The sequence below is a fragment of the Manis javanica genome, chromosome 12 (genome assembly GCF_040802235.1).
Source record: "Manis javanica isolate MJ-LG chromosome 12, MJ_LKY, whole genome shotgun sequence".
Lineage (NCBI taxonomy): Eukaryota > Metazoa > Chordata > Mammalia > Pholidota > Manidae > Manis > Manis javanica.
Genome location: NC_133167.1, coordinates 64,577,140 through 64,597,690, shown reverse-complemented (window position 1 = coordinate 64,597,690; position 20,551 = coordinate 64,577,140). Strand labels below are relative to the sequence as shown.

Genomic DNA, 20,551 nt, shown 5'->3' with positions numbered 1-20,551 from the left:
TCATGCTTGTCATTTATATCTACAATTTAAAACTCTTAACTCTTAAATTTAAAGAAGAAAACAAATCTTTTAACTAACATTTAGTGATAGAAATCACATTGTATCTTTTTTCGAAAGTTTAAAATTCACAGTCTAGCTTCACTTCTTATCACTGCTTCTTTACTCACTAGTTATTTCTATATGCCTCAGTTTCTTCATTTATAAAAATGATTATACGCTCATTTTGCCAGGTTTGTTCTGAGAGGTTGATGAAATATATTTTGCTAAAAAGTATTACAGAAATTTCATTTATTGTTACTGAGATAAATACATAGCTTTTATTATTCAGATTTTTAGTCACTTCTTATATAGGACCCTAGCGATTCTTTATTTTTTTGTGAACTACTTGTGGTTATTATTATTTTTTTACAAAAACAATTTTATAATTTTTTATTGAAGTACTGTTGATATACAATCTTATATTGGTTTCAAATATACTACACAGTGGTTCAACAGTTACCCACATTATTTTTTAAATTTTTTTATTAACGTATTATTGATATACACTCTCTGGTGACAACTATTTAGCCTTAGGAACACTTCCATCTATAGCAGTCCCTCCAAAATACACTGTAGAGATGATTTGTGGGAGGTGAATTCTTTCAGATTTTGCTTATCTGGAAATTGTTTAATCCCTCCTGCAGATTTAAATGATAATCTTGCCAGGTAGACTCTTCTTCATTTGAGGCCCTTCTGCTTCACTGCAGTAAATATATTATGCCACTCCCCTTCTGGCCTATGAGGGTTCTGCTGAGAAGTCTGATGATAGCCTGATGGGTTTTCCTTTGTATGTGATTGTTTTTCTCTCTCTGCCTGCTTTTAATAGTCTGTTTTTATTCTTGATCTTTGCCATTTTAATGATTATATGTCTTGGTAGTGTCTTCCTTGGGTCCCTTGTGTTGGGAGATCTGTGCCACCTCCATGGCCTGAGAGACTATCTCCTTCCCCATATTGGGGAAATTTTCATCAATTACCTCCTTAAAGACACTTTCTATTTTCTCTCTCTTCTTCTGGTACCCCTATAATGTGAATATTGTTCTGTTTGGATTGGTCACACAGTTCTCTCAATATTCTTTTAGTCCTAGAGATTCTTTTTCCTCTCTGTTCCTCAGCTTCTTTGTATTCCTCTTCTTTAATTTGATTTCATTTATTGTCTCCTCCATTGTATCTAATCTGCTTGTTAAATCCTCCATTGTATTCCTTAACAATTGGATTTCCATCCTAAATTTGTTCCTGAGTATTTGAATATTTTTCTGTACCTCTGTGAGCATGTTTATGATTTTTATTTTGAAATCTCTTTCAGGAAGATTGATTAGTTCAGTCTCACTTGACCCTTTTTCTGGTGTTTGTGGGATTTTGGTTTGTACCAGGGTCCTTTGATGTTTCCTGTTTGTATGTGTTGCCCTCTAGTGCCCAGAAGCTCTAGTTTCTAGAGCTGCTCAGCCCTTGGATTGATGGTGGGGGTCGTAGGGGAGTAGTGCTGGTGCTGGGAGGAAGAAAGAGCTGTTCCCTGCTTCCTGGCTGCTATGCCTGTCTCCACTGCCAGAACCAGTGGGCCTAACACACAGGTGTAAGCCTCTCTGCTTTGCCTTTGTAGCTGCTGTATGTGGGGCTTCCCTCTGGCTGGCCTGACACCAGGGCAGGTGTTGCCAGTTTGTGAGCCAGGTGTGGGTTGGCGGGGAGGAAGGCACGGCAGGCTGCATATCATGGTTGGGGGCCTTGGAGCTGAGTAGCCAGGCAGGGGGATGGAGTGCCTGAAGATCCTGAAAGTTTCCAATCTGCTGGGCAGAGTGTGCCCAGACAATTTTGTCTACTTGTCCTTTCTCCTGATCAGTAAGCTCTGTGCAATCCTTGCCCCTTAGCAGCCCTCTCGCTGCTAGGAAGTCTCTCAGACCACCTGCCCAGAGCAGCTGGATATGGATCCCTGTTTTCCACAAGCAGCTGGAATCTCAGTCTCTGTAGGTATTCCACCTGTATTAGCTTTCCAGCCCCACTAATCACCAGAGCACCATGCAGTGTAGGTTTGTGCTCCCACAGTAGATCTCCAGGGCTGGGTGTTCAGCAATTGCAGGCCACCACTCCCTCCCCGCTCTGTTTCTCTTTCTTCTGCTGGCGAGCTGGGGTTGGGGAAGGACTTGGGCCCTGCCGGGTCACAGCTTTGGTTCATTACCCTGTTCCATGAGGTCTGTTCTTTTCTCCATGTGTATGTAATCTGGCAGAGCCTTCTTTCCTGTAGCTCTTTCAGGATTAGTTGTATTATATTTTCTTATTTTGTGGTTTTAGGAAGGAAGTCTCTGTCCCACCTCTTATGTAGCCATCTATAATCCTCTCAACAGTTACCCATATTATTAAATCCTCACCCCCACTAGTGCTGTTACTATCTGTCAGTAGGAAGATGTTATAGAATCATTGGTTATATTTTCATGCTGTACTACTACCATCCTTGTGACCGTCTTATAATTGAGAATTTTTGTGCCCTTTTATCCTCTTCACCCTCCCCACTTACTTCTTCCAGCCCCTCCCCCATGGTAAGCACTAGTAATTTCTCAGTGTTTATGAGTCTGCTGCTATTTTGTTCATTTTGTTTTGTTTTTAGATTCCATAAATAAGTGAAATCATATGGCATTTGTCTTTCTCCACCTGGCTTATTTCACTGAGCATAATACCCCAAGGTCCATCCATGTTGTTGCAAATGGCGAGATTTCTTTCCTTTTTTATGGCTGAATAATATTCCATTGTATATATGTTTCACATCTTTATCCATTCACCTGTTGATGGACAGTTCGGTTTCTTCCATATTTTGGCTATTGTAAGTAATGTGGTAATAAACATAGGGGTGCGTATATCTTTTCAAATCAGGAATTTTGTTTTCTTTGGGGAAATTTCTACAAGTGGAATTACTGGGTTGTCTGATATTTTAGTTTCTTGGGGAACATCCATACTGTTTTCGATAGTGGCTTCCCAATTTACATTCCCACTAGGAGTGTACATTCCCATTTCTCCATATCCTCACCAACACTTGTTATTTCTGTCTTTTGGATAGTGGCCATTCTAACTGGTGTGATGTGATATCTCTTTGTTGTTTTGATTGACATTTCCCTGATGATTAACCTGGGGCATCTTTCATGTTCCTGTTGGCCATTTCTTCTTTGGGGAAATGTCTGTTCAGGTCCTTCACCCATTTTTTAATTGGGTTACTTGTGTTTTTTGTGTTCAGGTGTATGAGTTCTTTATATATTTTGGATGTTGACACCTTATTGGCTGAATTGTTTATGAATATATTCTCACATACTGTAAGATGACTTTTTGTTCGGCTGATGGTGTCCTTTGCTGTACAGAAGCTTTTTGGTTGGACATAGTTCCAGTTATTCATTTCTGCTTCTATTTTTCTTGCCTGTGGACATGGCATTCAGGAAAAAATTGCTCATGCTTATGTTGAGATTTTTTGCCTATGTTTTCTTCATGAGTTTTATGGTTTCATGTCTTACATTTAGGTCTTTAATCCATTTCAAGTTTACTTTTGTGTATGGAGTTAGATAGTAATACAGTTTCATCACTTGTATATAGCTGTCCTGTTTTAAGAACACTAGTTATTGTCTTTTCCCTATTGTATATTCATGGCTCCCTTATTATATGTTTATTGACCCATATATGCTTGGATTTATATCTGGGCTCTCTAATCTATTCCACTGATCTATTTGTATTATTCATACCAGGTTTCCTCCTACTAGAATATTTGTCTGATATACATATCATATATATGCAATATATAATATATATATATTAGTTACTGTTAGTTACTGAGATGTCTGTACTTATATTTTGAATAGAATGTTTTTTCTGATTTTAAATTTGTTTTAAAAATAAGGTCTTGGAGAAAATGCCTGTGCAAAGAAAAGCCACGAAAAGTACCTTGTAGCTTTGAAGAGCTCTGGACTTACATATCCTGAGGATAAACTTGTATATGGTATACAGGAGCCATCTGCTGGCACTAGCACTCTGGCAGTTCAAGGTTTGTCTAAACACTTAATTTGAACAATGGTAACTTTTCTGTATTAAAACAAAAATCCCTCAAACTTTACTCATTACTGAAGAAATTTAAATAATGTATCATTGTAAGAAAAGTAGTGAAAGTAATAAAAATTTAGAAGCAAGCAAGAATAGATTGACCAAATGAGATGTAACTTAAATTTTGTTAGTTTATTAAGATTGTGGTTCTAACTCATGAAAAATGTAGTAGTTACTATTTAAGAGTAGCCTCAAACTTCAGTATGTGAATATTTTATAAACCATGGTTCAAAACTATAAAGAAAGAGATCCTTCTGAAGCATCATTTGTGGTTATCAAATATGGGCTTTCACTGGAGATTTTCTTTAGAAGTATAAACCTATTAGGCCCAAATTTTTTAAGATAAATATTAAACTATGCCAACATAACTGTTAGAATGAGATGTCTTAACATAACAAAATTTTATTTTTTGATATTGTTATGTCTCAAAATAATTTTAAAGTAAAGTAATATATAACAACACAAAGGGCAACCTTTTCTTTTTTTTCCATTCCAAAGGTTTTGCAGGTGCACCAGGAACATTGGGACAACTAGATTCTTCAGATGAGGTGAGATATAAAATTGAAAACTTTTTAAAAATAGAATTTTAAAAGCTTTAGAACTATACAGATTTTTGGATTTTATCTAGTTTAAATTCATCTTTTTGTAGACAAGGACACTAATGCCCAGAGTGGAATAACTCAGCCAAGATCACACAGTTACTTAGTGACAGAACAAGGACTACAACTAGATTTTTACTTCCTGTTTATAATTCATTTCTCTTGTCACAGTTTAGATATGGAAGATAGAAAGTGATAAGAGATTTCTTCTAGCAAGATATCTCTAAATTTATCTGAATGTTATTACATATAATGAAATAGTTTTAAGACCTTTAACTAAGTCTAGAATAATTTATTAGGAGAATATGAAATGTAACTGCTTTTCTAAACTCATAATCAAGTTATACGTGGTGTGTCAAAGATTATTTAAAAGAGCAGAGTACTGGAAAATAGACTATCGGTTTGAAGTATTTCAGTTTTTATAGAGGTTAGCAATCATATGTATTTCTAATAAGCCTGTATATTTTATTAGTATGCAATTTTTAATGGAAAACTGCTTCTTTTACAAATACTGTTCATACCTTGCTTTAAAAAGTTAAATTTCATGTTCTTATTGAATTATACATTTAGTGATTGCAATTTTTAAACTAAATTGTGTCACATTTAAACATACATTTTTTTACTTTAAGATTCCATCCTTATTTGATAATACATGAACTAAGCCAAATACCCTCTCTTTGAAGGGATGATTTCTGTTATGGAAGGCTTGTAATTGGTTTAATGCCTTATAATCAGAACTTTGTAGTAGTATTTTTTCCCTCTAAAAAGGCTCCCACAAAATACAGCATTTTGTTGAGCTTCATTTTGGACAATTTTAAAGAGTTTTCAACAAATTGGAGAGGCAGTTGAGTATACTGCTTATGAGTTTGACTGTACGATTAGAGTGCCCTGGATTTGGACTAGGTCCTGTACCAATTAGTAGTGTGACTTTGGGCAAGTGTCTTAACTTCTCCATGCCTAAATTTCTTTATCTGTATATTGTAAACACTGTATGTATGTTTCTTAAATAAAGAAGTTAAAATGAAATCATTAACAAAATTAATGTAAATCATTAGCTGAAATTTTTGCTTTTTTTTTTTAAACTTTAAAGAGTTACTTCTAAGAACAAGGTTACCATAATGATAAATTGGGAAAACTTGCTGATACTTAAAACAGAATTTCAAAAACATATAAACATTGTTTATAATTTCAACTAAAACAGTAATAATTCCATTCTGAGGCTAGGAGAGGGGAGTGATGGAGGCAATAATGCTAATTTTTTTGTATGTCAAGGAGGGAAGATTAGGTAATAGATGTGGTTTTAAACTGTTCATTTTGCTTTCTTTAAGGCATTTAGTAGGGAGGCAGAAGGACCTCGCAAAAGGCGACATCAGGGAGTACTAGGAGTTGAATACGAGTGGTTGTATGGGTACTTCCTTGGCTAAAGCTAGCCAGACAGGAGAGGAGCCTTGTATCTATTGTCAGTAGAAACTTTAGAAAATGATTACATAATGAAATGGCTTAGTGATATTGCAGAACACTTTATTAAAATAACCTAAACATCTTGATGTGATCTAGAAAAATAAATATCTGTAGTTATGTTTGTTTACGTGGTAGGTTAAAGCCTTCATACTATTTTAGCATACCTAGCATTATGCATCCAACAGTCTTGCTAACAATTCTACTTTGTTTTCATGAATTGAATTTGATTTCTGGGCATGTGGAAAGCTGATCTTCAATATAGATGCTTTCTCCTCTATCTGGGAAAGAAGTAACACTCATTTTTATTTTAGGCTAAACTCTCCAGCTTAGCTTTTAAATTGCCGGTGGAGACTTAATTGTTAATAATGGCATTGCAACACACTGTATTTTATGGTAGCGTGCTAGAAAGAGAACCTTTTGTGTGTGGCAGGGAGAGGATGCTTTGAGTTCCTTCTAGAAGTAATTTCTAGAGGTATATCAGAGGATTTGAAATTTGTTCGTTCTTTGTTACTATTGCTTCTAGTATGTCCTTCCTAGGTCCTCCCTTCTGTTCTTTCTGTTCATTCATTTTGGGTTTTTTGTTTCAGAAATTGTGTATGTAGTATGTTTTATATAGTAATTTGTTCCTTAATTATGATTATATCTTAGTGTGAATATCATAGTAAATACTCTTGATGGTGACATCAAGATACTTGATTTCAGCACCTATCCTTATACTACTTTTATGATAGTAGCTGAGACTTTTATAGCATTGATGTATACTTAACTCCTGCATTTAAAAGTAGTTTAGACTCTGATCTTTAAGTAATATTTTATAATTAAACTTTTAGTCTATTTAAAAGTATTTTTTCTAGTTTATGTATTTATCATGTTTTCTAGTTCAGATAAAATGAGATCATTTAGGCATTTGGAAGCTTAAGAATTTGAAGTAGAGCTGTTTAGCTAGAAGTGGATTGAAGGGTTATCTACCTGACTTTTTCTTTAAGAGAAACTTGAGCTTTTAGAGTTAAGCAAACTTGAATTTGAATCTTGTCTCATAATATCACTATGCTTTTTGCCAGCTTATTTAATTTCTGAACATCAATTTCCTAATGAGAAAATGGTGGTAACTTTTAGGATTAACTGGGATAACATCTATAAAGTACCAATCAGACCAGGCAGGATTATGCTCATATTAAATGTTTTCTATCCTAGTACTTAAGTGCAGAAGGGATTCAAATATTTGAAGTTTAGAGCTGTTGTGGGTCATATTATAGACATTTCTGCTCATCTTTTTAGAGGAAATAGTTTACTAACACATGTTTTAAAAGCAATGGTTTATTTTTAAAAATAAAGATTACCTAAGTATTATATGATCACAAGTACAAAGCATGAGTACAAAACGACATGTAGTTGTTTTGCCAGACAGTTCGGGTAAGAGTCCCCTCTCTACCTTCCCTAATACCAGCGCATCCTATGGATAACTACAGTTAATAGCTTGGATGTCCTTAATAAAACCTTTTCTGTGTAGTTAAATAACTGTATTTATAGAATGTATAGTGTGTGTGTGTGTGTGTAAATAAAAAATGTTATGTTACCTTGTGGCTTTTTATTTACTCCATAATATACAAATCCATCTTTGTCATACTCACTTCTTCCCATCTGTTCTGTAGTATTCTGAAATATGAATACTACAGTTTACCCAATCATTTCCTTAATTTCTAGTTTTTTATTAGAAGATACAAGATACAATGCTTACATTTCTTTTTATGCAGATGTGCAAATAGTATTCTAAGTTGTAGAATTGCTAGGTCACGGTATGCATATCTTAAATTTTAATAGATTTCTTTCTGACTACAAAATCATACACATATTTAAAGTGGAAAGTATGGGGAAGTATAAAGATAAGACCATTACTGAGGGTCAGTCATAGTTTTAGTGATGAAGTCAGGAAATTTTCTATTTTAAGATTGTGATCATAATTTTTTTACACAAAACATATTCATTTATGTTTTATATATGCATAGCAAAGCCTTTGCTTTTTGGTTACGAACATATTTTCAAATCTTGAATTGGAAATAGAAAAGTCATATAATAAACCCAAAACAAAATGAGAATTAGGAGGAGGCAGTTTGAAGGTGATAAAAATAGCAAATGCTAGCAGAGCCAAAAGAGAAGTTAAAATTTATCTTGCCTAACTTTCTTATAGGTGAGGAAGCTGAATTCTACAGAATTAACTAATTCACTCAGGCAAGTGAATTTTTTCTACTAGTTAGTGTTAGAGTGTGAAATGAACACTAGATCTGCTATCTGTATCTGTTGGTCTAGATTAGATTCTCTCTGCAGTGTGGATAGATCACTATTCTTACTACTACTGCTATGCAGCCAATTTGTCCTAAAGTTTGTGGCTTAAAGTTACCTTTTTTTTTCCTCACAATTTTATGATTTAGGAATTCAGGGAGAGCAGCTGGGCAATTGTACTTGGGTTACCGTATGTGATTCCAGTTAGTTGTTGGCTGCAGCTGCAGTCATCTGAAGGCTCAACTGGGATGAGGATTTAAGGTGGTTCACTGACAGGGCTGGCAGTTCATGCTGATTGTCCACAAGGAACTCAGCTGGCTGTTGGCCAAACTGCCTGCATGTGGTTTCTCCAACCCCGTGGCCTCAGGATAGGAAAATATAAAGAAAAGACCATTACTGAAAGTCAATCATAGTTTTAGTGTATACAGTCAGGTAATTTTCTATTTTAAGATTGTGATCATAATTTTTTTTACACAAAAACATATTTACTTATGTTTTATGTATATATGGCAGTCTTTACTTTTTGGTTCTGAACATATTTTCAAAATTCTTATATATTTTTAACTTCTTTTATACTTACTGGCTTTTCTCAGGATGAGCAGCTGGAGAGCAAGCTGTGAGAGCCTTTTCTGAAATAGCTTTGGGAGTTACAGTGGCGTTTCCACTGCATACTATCAGTTGTGAATTGCTAAGGTGGCCCAAATTCAATAGGAGGGGATGCAGATCCCACTTCTTGATAGGAGGGTTCTCAAAGAATTTGATCTTTACCTTTGTAAAGCCAAAGGGAGTATACTAAAATTTTAGTAGCATTCATTGCCGCTGAGGGAAAGAAATATAATTATGAATTAAAACATGAAATTGTAAAATTATTATAACTCTTCTGCTAGTCTCTTCTTGGGGTCTTCTGTTCTACTTTATTCTACTTTTACTTAATGGGAAACATTATTTTACTAGGATCAGTGACATATATGGAAAGAAAATGCCATTTGGGGCTAAGCATCATAAAGAAGAAGCAAGTTACTTGAGTTTTAGTGTAATTTATTTACAGGGAAAATAGAAGAATTTCCATCTACTCACATAAAAACTAGTAACATTAATACTTTAAATTTGTATTGTACTTCTATTCTTTTCAAAGTATTTTTTATATATATATTAAAATGATTAAAAATAAGCAGTAATTTAATAAAGGGTAGAATATATAATAAAGGAGAAAGCTGATGAAGGGGTAGGTTAGATGGAAAGGGTGTGATAGAAGGAGAGTAACCAGATACAAATATTCTTAAACACATACTTGTTTTATGCCATTTAAAAATTTCATTAAGGCTTTTAAAGCTATATTGCATACTAACAAACTGGATAACCTAGAAGAAATGGACAACTTTCTAGAAAAATACAACCTTCCAAGACTGACCAAGGAAGAAACAGAAAATCTAAATAGACCAATTACCAGCAACAAAATTGAATTGGTAATCAAAAAATTACCTAAGAACAAAACCCCAGACAAGATGGATTCACTGCTGAATTTTATCAGACATTTAGAGAAGACATAACACCCATTCTCCTTAAAGTTTTCCAAAAAATAGAAGAGAAGGGAATACTTCCAAACTCAATCTATGAAGCCAGCATCACTCTAATACCAGAATCAGGCAAAGACACCACAAAAAAAGAAAATTATAGACCAATATCCCTGATGAATATAGATGTAAAAATACTCAACAAATTATTAGCAAACCGAATCCAAAAATACATCAAGAGGATCATACATCATGATCAAGTGGGATTCATCGCAGGGATGCAAAGATGGTACAATATTTGAAAATCCATCAACATCATCCACCACATCAACAAAAAGAAGGAAAAAAACTACATGATCATCTCCAATCATGCTGAAAAGGCATTCGACAAAATTCAATGTCCTTTTATGATAAAAGCTCTCAACAAAATGGGTATAGAGGGCAAGTACCTCAACATAATAAGGGCCATATATGACAACCCACAGCCAACATTATACTTAACAGTGGGAAGCTGAAAGCTTTTCACCTAAGATTGGGAACAAGGCAGGATGCCCACTTTCCCCACTTTTATTCAGCATAGTTCTGGGGACCCTAGCCATGGCAATCAGACAACACAAAGAAGTAAAAGGCATCCAGATTTGTATGGAAGAATTCAAACTGTCACTATTTGCAGATGACATGATATTGTACATAAAAAACCCTGAAGAATCTGCTCCAAAACTACTAGAACTAATATCTGAATTCAACAAAGTTGCAGTATACAAAATTAATACACAGAATTCTGTGGCATTCCTATACGTTAACAATGAACTAGCAGAAAGAAATCAGGAAAATAATTCCATTCACAATTGCATGAAAAAGAATAAAATACCTAGGAATAAACCTAAGGAAGTGAAACAACTATAACCTGAAAACTATAAGACACTCTTAAGAGAAATTAAAGAGAGCACTAACAAATGGAAATTCATCCATGTTCTTGGTAGGAAGAATTAATATTGTCAAAATGGCAATCCTACAGATTCAATGCAATCGCTGTCAAAATACCAACAGCATTCTTTAACGAACTGGAACAGATAGTTCTAAAATTCACATGGAACTTCAAAAGACCCTGAATAGCCAAAGCAATTCTGAGAAGGAAGAATAAAGCAGGGGGTATCTCGCTCCCCAACTTCAAGCTCTACTACAAAGTCACAGTAATAAAGAGAATTTGGTACTGGCACAAGAACAGACCCACAGACCAGTGGAACAGAAGAGAGAGTCCAGATATTAACCCAAACATATGGTCAATTAATATATGATAAAGGAGCCATGGATATACAATGGGGACATGACAGCCTGTTCAACAGCTGTTGTTTGTAAAACTGGACAGCTACATGTAAGAGAATGAAACTGGATCATTGTCTAACCCCATACACAAAAGTAAACTTGAAATGGATCAAAGACCTGAATGTAAGTCATGAAACCATAAAACTCTTAGAAAAAAACACAGGCCACAATCTCTTGCACATAAACATGAGCAACTTCTTCATGAACATATCTCCCCAGGTAAGGGTAACAAAAGTGAAAATGAACAAGTGGGACTATATCAAGCTGAAAAGTTTCTGTACAGCAAAGGACACCATCAATAGAACAAAAAGGCATCCTACAGTATGGGAGAATATATTCATAAATGACATACTGATAAAGGGTTGAATCCAAAATATATAAAGAACTCATGCACCTACAGAAACAAAAAGCAAATAGTCCAATTAAAAAATGGGCAGAGGATGTGAACAGACAATTGTCCAAAGAAGAAATTCAGATTGTCAGCAGGCACATGAAAAGATGCTCCACATCACTAAGCATACAAATTAAAATCACAATGAGATATCACCTCACACCAGTTAGGATGGCCAACTTCCAAAAGACAAACAACAACAAATATTGGCGAGGATGTGGAGAAAGGTGTACCCTCCTACACTTCTGGTGGGAATGTAAATTAGTTCAACCATTGTGGAAAGCAGTATTGAGGTTCCTGAAAAAACTCAAAATTGAAATACCATTTAACCCAGGAATTCCACTCCTAGGAATTTACCCTAAGAGCCCAGCAGCCCAGTTTGAAAAAGACAAATGCACCCCTATGTTTATCACAGCACTATTCACAATAGCCAAGAAATGGAAGCAACCTAAGTGTCCATTAGTAGATGAATGGAAAAGAAGACGTGGTACATATACACAATGGAATATTATTCAGCCATAAGAAGAAAACAAATCCTACCATTTGTAACAACATGGATGGAGCTAGAGGGTATTATGCTTAGTGAAATAAGCCAGGCAGAGAAAGACAAGTATCAAATGATTCACTCATCTGTGGAGTAAAAGAACAAAGGAAAAACTGAAGGAACAAAACAGCAGCAGAATCACAGAACCCAAGAATGGACTAACAGTTACCAAAGGGAAAGGGACTGGGGAGTATGGGTGGGAAGGGAGGGATAAGGGGGAAAAAGGAGCATTACAATTAGCATCCATGGTGTAGGGGGAGGGGCCACGGGAAGTGCTGTGCAACACGGAGAAGACAAGTAGTGATTCTGTAGCATCTTACTAAGCTGATGGACAGTGACTGTGAAATGGAGTATTGGGTGGGGCCTTGATAATGGGGGGAGTCTAGTAACCATAATGTTGCTCATGTAATTGTACATTAACGATATCAAAAAAAAAAGCTATATTGCATTTTTCTTACAAGTGGAGGCATAAATGGTGTGTTTGCTTTTAGTATTTATATATAAGATTTAATGAAGAGCTAGGTATGGCTTAAGGATTATAGTTTCTACACTCTAACTCTACAGGCCCATATGACTATTGAGGAAAAACCCTTTTCATGATTTCATTCTTGTAATTTAACAAATCATAATAAAATTACGACTGGATGAGGACAGCAGTGACATCTCAATTACAATGATAGGGGAATACAGCAATTAAAAAAGTGTTGTAAGTCAGAATTCAGAATTGGAATACCCCAGTGGTAGTCTAACCCCACCAGTTTGTTTTAAAAATGAAGAAACATATTTGAAACTAATAGCAGCAAGATTTTATATTTGTAAAGACTTTTACTTGAAGGAGCATACATATTGCAGTCTATTTTATTCATGCAAGTTGTGTCAGATATTTGTCCCCACTGTTCACGGAGAACATTATGTACTCAGCAGTGCTATTTATAAACATGACTTTCTTCATACTCTTATTCTTTTTTTGGGTAGCTCACATGAAATAAGAGAAGAACATATTGTTTAATTGTATGGAACCAAAATGAAATTAAAACGAGCATATTTTAACTTTACAAAGTATTTTTAAATTTAAGTTTGAGTTTATTTGGTTTGTAACCAGGTAATTCAGTTAAAAAGAAAATTATCTCTAGTACTGTATCTTATACATGGGCGTAATTAGTGAGTTTGTCAGAGAAAATAGGATCTTTTAGATCAAGGTACTTTTTAAGGAACGATTATATTCACTGTGGCCATTACTGTAATGTCCATGTATTTGTGTACAGTGACCAGATCAATAATCTCTGTCACTTTAGTTGTTAATGCAAATGAAAATATTTTAAGCACTTTCTCCCCTGTGAAACTATAAAAATATGAATGTCCATTGTGGAAAATTGATAAAATAGCTGTACCATTCAGAGATAACCATTGTTTAATTTTTTTTGATTACTTCTAGGGTTTTTTTCTGCACCCTCTTAGATAATTGAGAAACAATCACTTACCAAAAGTTAGTCACTAGGTAGATATGCTGTCGAGATGCTTACCTTTTATTCAATACAGAATCCAAAACTGTTAAAATGAGTTTGTCAAAACCTGTACAAGATGCAGGATTATTGAAATTGAAAGTCAGAGTTGCTTTTCTTAAATGAATAGGAAAAAAATTAATATTAATTTTTGTGATATAAGGGTTAATTTTAATTTGTTAGCAGTAAAATTCATCAGTGGTTAAGGGTGAAATGGGGAATCAGAAACTTTTGGTTGTGAAGGCCTTAGAAGTTTCTAGTATATTTCTTTTCCAGCATGGTAATTGATTGTACAGCATTCTTGACAATTGCTAAGCTTCTCCATAAACACTCCCAGTGATAGGAAGCTTACACCTAGTTAATGAAGCAAATTGTTCCTTTGTTTGACAGCTCTACTTATTAGGAAGTTCTTCTTAATACTCTGTTTAGTATTGCAATTTTCACACATTTATTTTCTCCAATAGAAAGATTTTTATTTCTACTTCCATCAGACACCCTTTCAACATTTATCCTTAGTTATTTAATATTGTCTGATGTACATACCTTTTTCACCTATTCATTCCCTTTTAAAATCTGTGATCTAATTCAGTGCATGGTGATGGGACATCTTTTGGTAAGCATACAGTTCATTAAGGCCCCTGGTTTTTATGACCTTTTAGCAGCCATGCCAGACTGTTGGATTGAGTCCCAGTGGTCAAAATGAAATGCCTAGGTTTTTGCCTACCATATTTACAGCTGACCAGTTAGAGCTCCCTCTCTGCTTTGTAGTTGTAGATTTAAAGTAAACAATCTCAGATTACAGTGGTTTACTTAAATCTTTGTTTTGCTAGTCTCTCAAGATATTTGAATTTTATTTTTATAATCTGCTAATGTTAAATATGCCTTTTAGTCATGTGTATTCTGTATTAATATTCCTTGAGTAATGTTATGAACAGATGTGAATTTACCTGACTTCTTTTTTGGAACTCACATTTTTTCATCTGTCTTGTAAATTCATCAAAGAACAAAAAAGAGGGTATTTTAGGTTGAGAAACCATTTGTAAATTTTGTAGACTGGGTGTTTGAGTCTGTTTTTCTTGGGTCTTCTTACTTCAATTTGGATCTATATACGTATTTTGTGTCTGAAGCACATGTAACGATGTTGTCTACTTCTTTGCCCAGTGGCTAGTTAATGTCTGGAAAGTGTTTCTGAGGGCTGCACAAGTGCTGTCTGGGTTGAGGTTGACTATCTTGTCCTTTGGGCCATCATTTTCTCCCAGGGTTCTATAGGAGCTTGTCCTGCTTATTAAGGAAGAACTATAACTCCCCATCATTAATTTGGGGTAGGGTGGGTTATTGTGGTTATGATAATACAGTTTATTGTTTTCGTCTTCCTTAATGTCTGACATTTCTACCACTGTGAGTTATTTGTTAAAAATTATGGTTCTTTCTCAAAATAAATAAAACTTGTAACAGTTAACACAGTAATCCATTTTCCTGAGCAGATTGTTACAGTTAGGATTGGAAATCAGCACTAGCACTTAAAAAGACATCCATATTAACTTAAAGCTACAATCTATATTCATTGTCAAATAAATGGAAAATAAATAATAACAGAAAGATAAAAAAATTACCTATTACTCTATCACTTAGAGGTAACTTACTAACTGTATTCTAAACAGATTTTTATATATAGTATATTTTAATGTTTAGTGGTTTCATGTTCTACGTGCTGTTCTATAATTTGTTTTGCTCACCCATGATAGTTTTCAACCTCTATAACAAGGAGTATATTTTAACATATATTATTTGTGTGTATTTTCAGTACATAAATGGTTTTGTACTACATATGCTATTCTACATAACATGCTTTTCTCAGTTTTAATAATAGCTTTTTGAACATCTATTTGGTCACAGTGAGTATAGAGCTTGACCATTGTTTTTCTTCATAGAGTGTAGGTATGCTAATCCCCTTCTGTTGGAAACCAAAGATTCTTTTATTTTGCTATTATAAATAACATTATGATGAATAGTTATATATTTAGTTTCTATTCACTTGTCTGATGATTTCTTTAGGATGAATTCCTATAACCGTAATTTCTGTTCCAGTGATAAATATACTTTAATGACTTTTGACATGTATTGACAAATTGCCATTCAGAAAGATGATACTGTGTACTGTGTACTCTCACCAGCAATGAAAAAGACTACCTATTTTCTCACCAGTTTAGATGGAGATAATTTCCTTCCTGGTTGGTTTTGATATCTACCATGATGTTGAGGCCAACTCACTGGTCTGTGTTTCTAGACTTTTGTCATTGTGCCTACGCTCGTGCTGTCTTTTCTTCCCCTCCTTTGCTTAGCTAATTTTACTTGTCCTTTTTAGACTTTCCTTGGGAAGCTTATAGAACTCCATTTTGCTATGACCATTGCTTGATTAAGGATACTCTTTTTATAGGGAATTTACATTGGAATTATGAAGTAATCCTAACATAATATGTAACATTTTATTTCCCAAATTTGTCTTTTCTCTCAGGATTGGGAGAACAGTTTCATAAATAGCTATTAGCTAAAATTTCAAACTTTAGAACCCTCTGGTCATATGGCGTATGTTCCTATGGCATAATTTTACATTTTACATTCTTTTGTCTGTTTTCTGTCTTTTAAGCCTCCAAATTTCATTCTGGCTGAGTTTCTCCAAGGGCAAGGTGAGGGTGGTAGAGGAGGAGGAGAGTGTAGTTTGGCTGTCAGTAGTGCTGCCAGGTTAATGGCCATAGAGGCCTGGCAAAGGAGGATTTACAGGGAGGACATATTGAAGTGCTTAGTAAATGCTGAATGACTGAGCTAAGTGGTATCTCTGGAAAACCCGACTGACCCTGAGGACTGATGCTGGAGTTGGCAGAAACCTGAAGTTAAGGCTGTAGTATGTAGGTCACAGAAGCTATACCAGTAGATAGAGTAGCAGAATGAAGCTGAGGCTATTTTTCTGCTTTGGAAATTTGATGGGCTCTAATTGAGAAAGTATCTGGGAATTTGTAACCACAAATTCTACCAACAGCATTGATAACACAATAACACATGTGTAAAGACACATAATACCGGTTGGTTCATGTATGTTTGGAAATTAGGAAAAATATGTCAGTATAATAAGAAAGTTTTAGATTCCTATGTTATCTTTCCTAGTTGAGGAGAGCTGGGATAATGGAGTAGAATCATACCATTTAGCTGGAGGGGAAAAAACTCTGAACTATGCTATGAAGGCCTCAGGAACCTTTTTAGAAACATTTTAAGAAAATCAGAAATGAGTACTTGCACCCAAGGCTCCCTCCTTAAGAGGCGCACCCTAGCTTCATACTGGTTTCACTATTGGCAGCCTGCTTTCTGTGCTCCTGTCCCTCTGCATAGTCTCCGTCAGCTGTTGTGGTGCAGTGTTAACATCCGCTGAGTCCACCTTAAACCACTCCAAGATCTTTGCCTGGGCATCCAAGTGATCCCTCCAGGTACCTATGATTGACTTTGTTACTTCTGGTTACAAACTTGTGAGTGATTTGCCCCTCACCATTTTCCCCCATAAGTCTTCTTGTTTTTAATGTGAGGTTTTTATGGGAATAAATATATAGCATATGATCAGAAATGCCTTTATTTCCTTCTTGGATTTTTTTCCTAAGTATATTGTAATATGTTCTTATTTTTTACCTGACAACTCCGGTTTCTTATATGTGGTACTTATTTTTTGGAACTGATTTCTTGAACTCATTGTCTTAGATACCTCAAAGCCTTCTCTTTATTCATTGTTTTAGGCCTTTTCCCCTTCTCTTTTTCCTTCCTATGCTAATCTGCTCCCTCCCTTCCCATTAGCTTAATTGAGCATTTGATGTTATGTTTATAAGGTTAAGGAAGTTTTTATTTTGGCATTTTGGGGTGTTTTAAGAGTCTTCTATTAGGTGTGCAGATTAAGCTTAGGAGCTCTTGTATTTTGATACTAAGGATTTTCATTATATATGTAATTAAAAAATTTTAATCTAAAATTAGCAGCATTATAATGTATTTTATTACAGAAATAGATAAAAGTAAAATGTGTTGACTAATATGTAAGAATGCCTATATTATATATTTAACATAATTTATAAGCATATTTATATTTATGTAAAATGTATACATTCTTGAATAGGACTGTGTATAATGCTAATTTTGTTTTCTTCCAGGAGGATCAGGATGGGAGTCAAGGTCTGGGCAAGAGAAAGAGGGTGAAACTAAGCAGTAGCACCAAAGGTATTTTATTTTTTGTATTTTCCTTGTATAAAAAACTCCTAAAAATACTTAATCACTAAGAACATGGCATTGGCTTGCCAAATTGACATCAAAGCTGTTTGAAGGGAGAGTTAGGTTATTAAATTTGACTAATCATGGAGAAACTTGATAAGGGTGATGGTGGGGGATCTCAGAAGGAAGTAAAACAGGGATTTTGTTTATTGTTTCTTCATAGAGTGTGAATTAGTATATTTGAGCTATGCAAAAGTAAGGCTTTTCATGTAGTGTTTTTGGTGTAAAGTTTTAGTTTGGTCTGCATTTTTTTGTAATCTGGGGTTTGTAATTTCTAGACAGAAAAAGGACAAGCAAGGGAGAGATGGGTGAGGGAGAGAGGTGGAAAAGAATGAGAATGAATGGCACTGAACACATATTAAGAGTTGAGTAAGGACTCATAACATGTTTACTCAAAGGAGGAAGTAGGTAGACCTGTAGCGAGGGACTAGATAGTGATATAATGGGTAGTATTTACTGAACTTTTTGTATATGCTAGATATAGTGCTCAGTACTTTATAACATTTAATTTTCAAAGAATCCATATGAAGCAGGTTTTATTATTACTACTATTTTATGAATGAGGAGATAAATGGAAGCATGTTTGAGATTATAGCTAATGAGAGGTAGATCCTTAGGTCAGATTCCAGAGTGTTTTCTTGACCCCACTAAACACTTTTCTAGAGGATACTTGTGTTGACACAGTTGACAACCTGTACTCTGGATTTTTGTCATGAATTTCCAAATCTTAACATAGTTTATTTTTTGGCTTAGTATGGTATGTTAGAAAATTTCTAGAGGTCAAAATATTATTTTCATGAAAAGAAGATTATTCTGCTGTTAAATGTATCTTGTGGAATATTTAGGACTGCTTGTAATGGAAAAGTAAGCAGGCAGTTTCAGTTGAGGCTCATTTTGTAAGTGTGGTAGACTGCTTAATGCTGTTGAATTTAATTTGTGGCCTACTAGCAAAGGGCATGAAATTTGATTTGTAAGCCATGATGCACACATGTTCCCCTTCCTCCTGGCTAAGTAGAGAACCTGTGATGCCCAGAGGTAATTAGAAATCTGGCCCTTTGATTTACCAGTTATCTATGTGTTTACCTGAGTACTTGAGACACATGTGAGTTGGAGTGGATTGTTAGGCACATACTTGAATTTAAGCTTTAAGGATGCCCAGAAAGTAGCCCTTGTGGTATAAGAGGTCCTTGTTTTCCTTTAGTCTCATCAAATTCTGGCTGAAGGTACTTCTTATGCAGACTTAAAGTTGAAGTTTATTTTCTTTTATACCTGAATTTTTTCCCATTTGGGATTGGATTGATTGTCTTCTTTTCCTGCACTGGTAAGAAGTGGTACAGAGATTTAATTAAGACTTGATCATTAATCATTTTTTGTTTTAAGTATATACATGGAAAAAAATGGAAATGGCTTTTTGAATTAATAGAATCTGTATTTTCAAAAAAACTGATTGTTGCTTTTGAGGATATCTGAAGTTCAGGGAGTGGTTTAGTTTTTGTAAAACTTTCATTCAACAGTTTGAAAATGAGTTGAAAATAAAATATGTAATGATAGGCAAGAGGTGAATTATTGTATTAAATACTTTCACTGCCTATTCTCAAAACCTAAATTTTAAGAATGAAGAAACTGGGACCTAGAGGGCTTTATTTTAGCAAACAATGGTCTAAATCATTGACCTTGTGAGTTGCAAAGCCTGGACTGTGCTGTCTAATAGAAACCTTTACCTTACTCACACATTTGCACCATGTACTGATTCTTCAAAAATCTCTTTTTACAATTTGGTTTGAGGAAGTTTAGACATTTTGAAAGTCATGACAGTATTTTTTTTTAATGAAAAACAATAAAAAAATGAAAGTGTCATTGACACACAATCTTATGATGGTTTCACATAAACAACCCTGGTTACAACACCGTATTCTCAAGTCCTCACCGCCTTTATTTCAGTCACTATCAGCATAGTAAGATGCTGTAGAGTCTTACTTGTCTTCTCTGTACAGTACTACCTTCCCCATGACCTACCTATATTGTGATTGTGAATTATAGTGCCCCTTATTCCCCTTCTCCCTCACCACGCACCCTCCCCAACCCCTCCCCTTTGGTAACCAGTAGTCCCTTCTCAGTGTCTCTGAGTCTGCTGCTATTTTGCCTCTTTAGTTTTGCCTTGTTGTTTTATTCCACAAATGAGTGAAGTCATTTGGTACTTGTCTTACTCCATCTGGCTTATTTCACTGAGCATAGTACCCACTAGATCGATCCATTTTGTTGCAGATGGATTACTTTTCTTTTCTTTCAATGGCTGAATAATATTCCATCACGTGTGTATTCACCACCTCTTTTTTATCCATTCATCTACTGATGGACACTTGGTTGCTTCCATATCTTGGCTATTGTAAGTAGTGCAGCAATAAACATAGGGTTGCATATGTCTCTTCAAATCAAGAATCTTGTTTTCTTCAGGTAAATTCCTAGGAGTTGAATTCCTGGGTCAATTGGTATTTCTGTTTTGAGTTTTTTGAGGAACCTCCATA

General features: G+C 34.8%; 1 protein-coding gene across 1 annotated transcript in view; it reads left to right on the top strand.

The window, feature by feature from the left end:
• UBR3 (ubiquitin protein ligase E3 component n-recognin 3) overlaps nt 1-20,551 on the top strand; it is a 336,759-nt gene that overhangs the window by 69,298 nt on the left and 246,910 nt on the right. Inside the window, exons 4-6 of the mRNA XM_073218714.1 lie at nt 3,908-4,051; nt 4,606-4,655; nt 17,909-17,975. Of these exons, the coding sequence (XP_073074815.1) occupies nt 3,908-4,051; nt 4,606-4,655; nt 17,909-17,975 (261 nt within the window). The remainder of the gene's footprint in view (nt 1-3,907; nt 4,052-4,605; nt 4,656-17,908; nt 17,976-20,551) is intronic.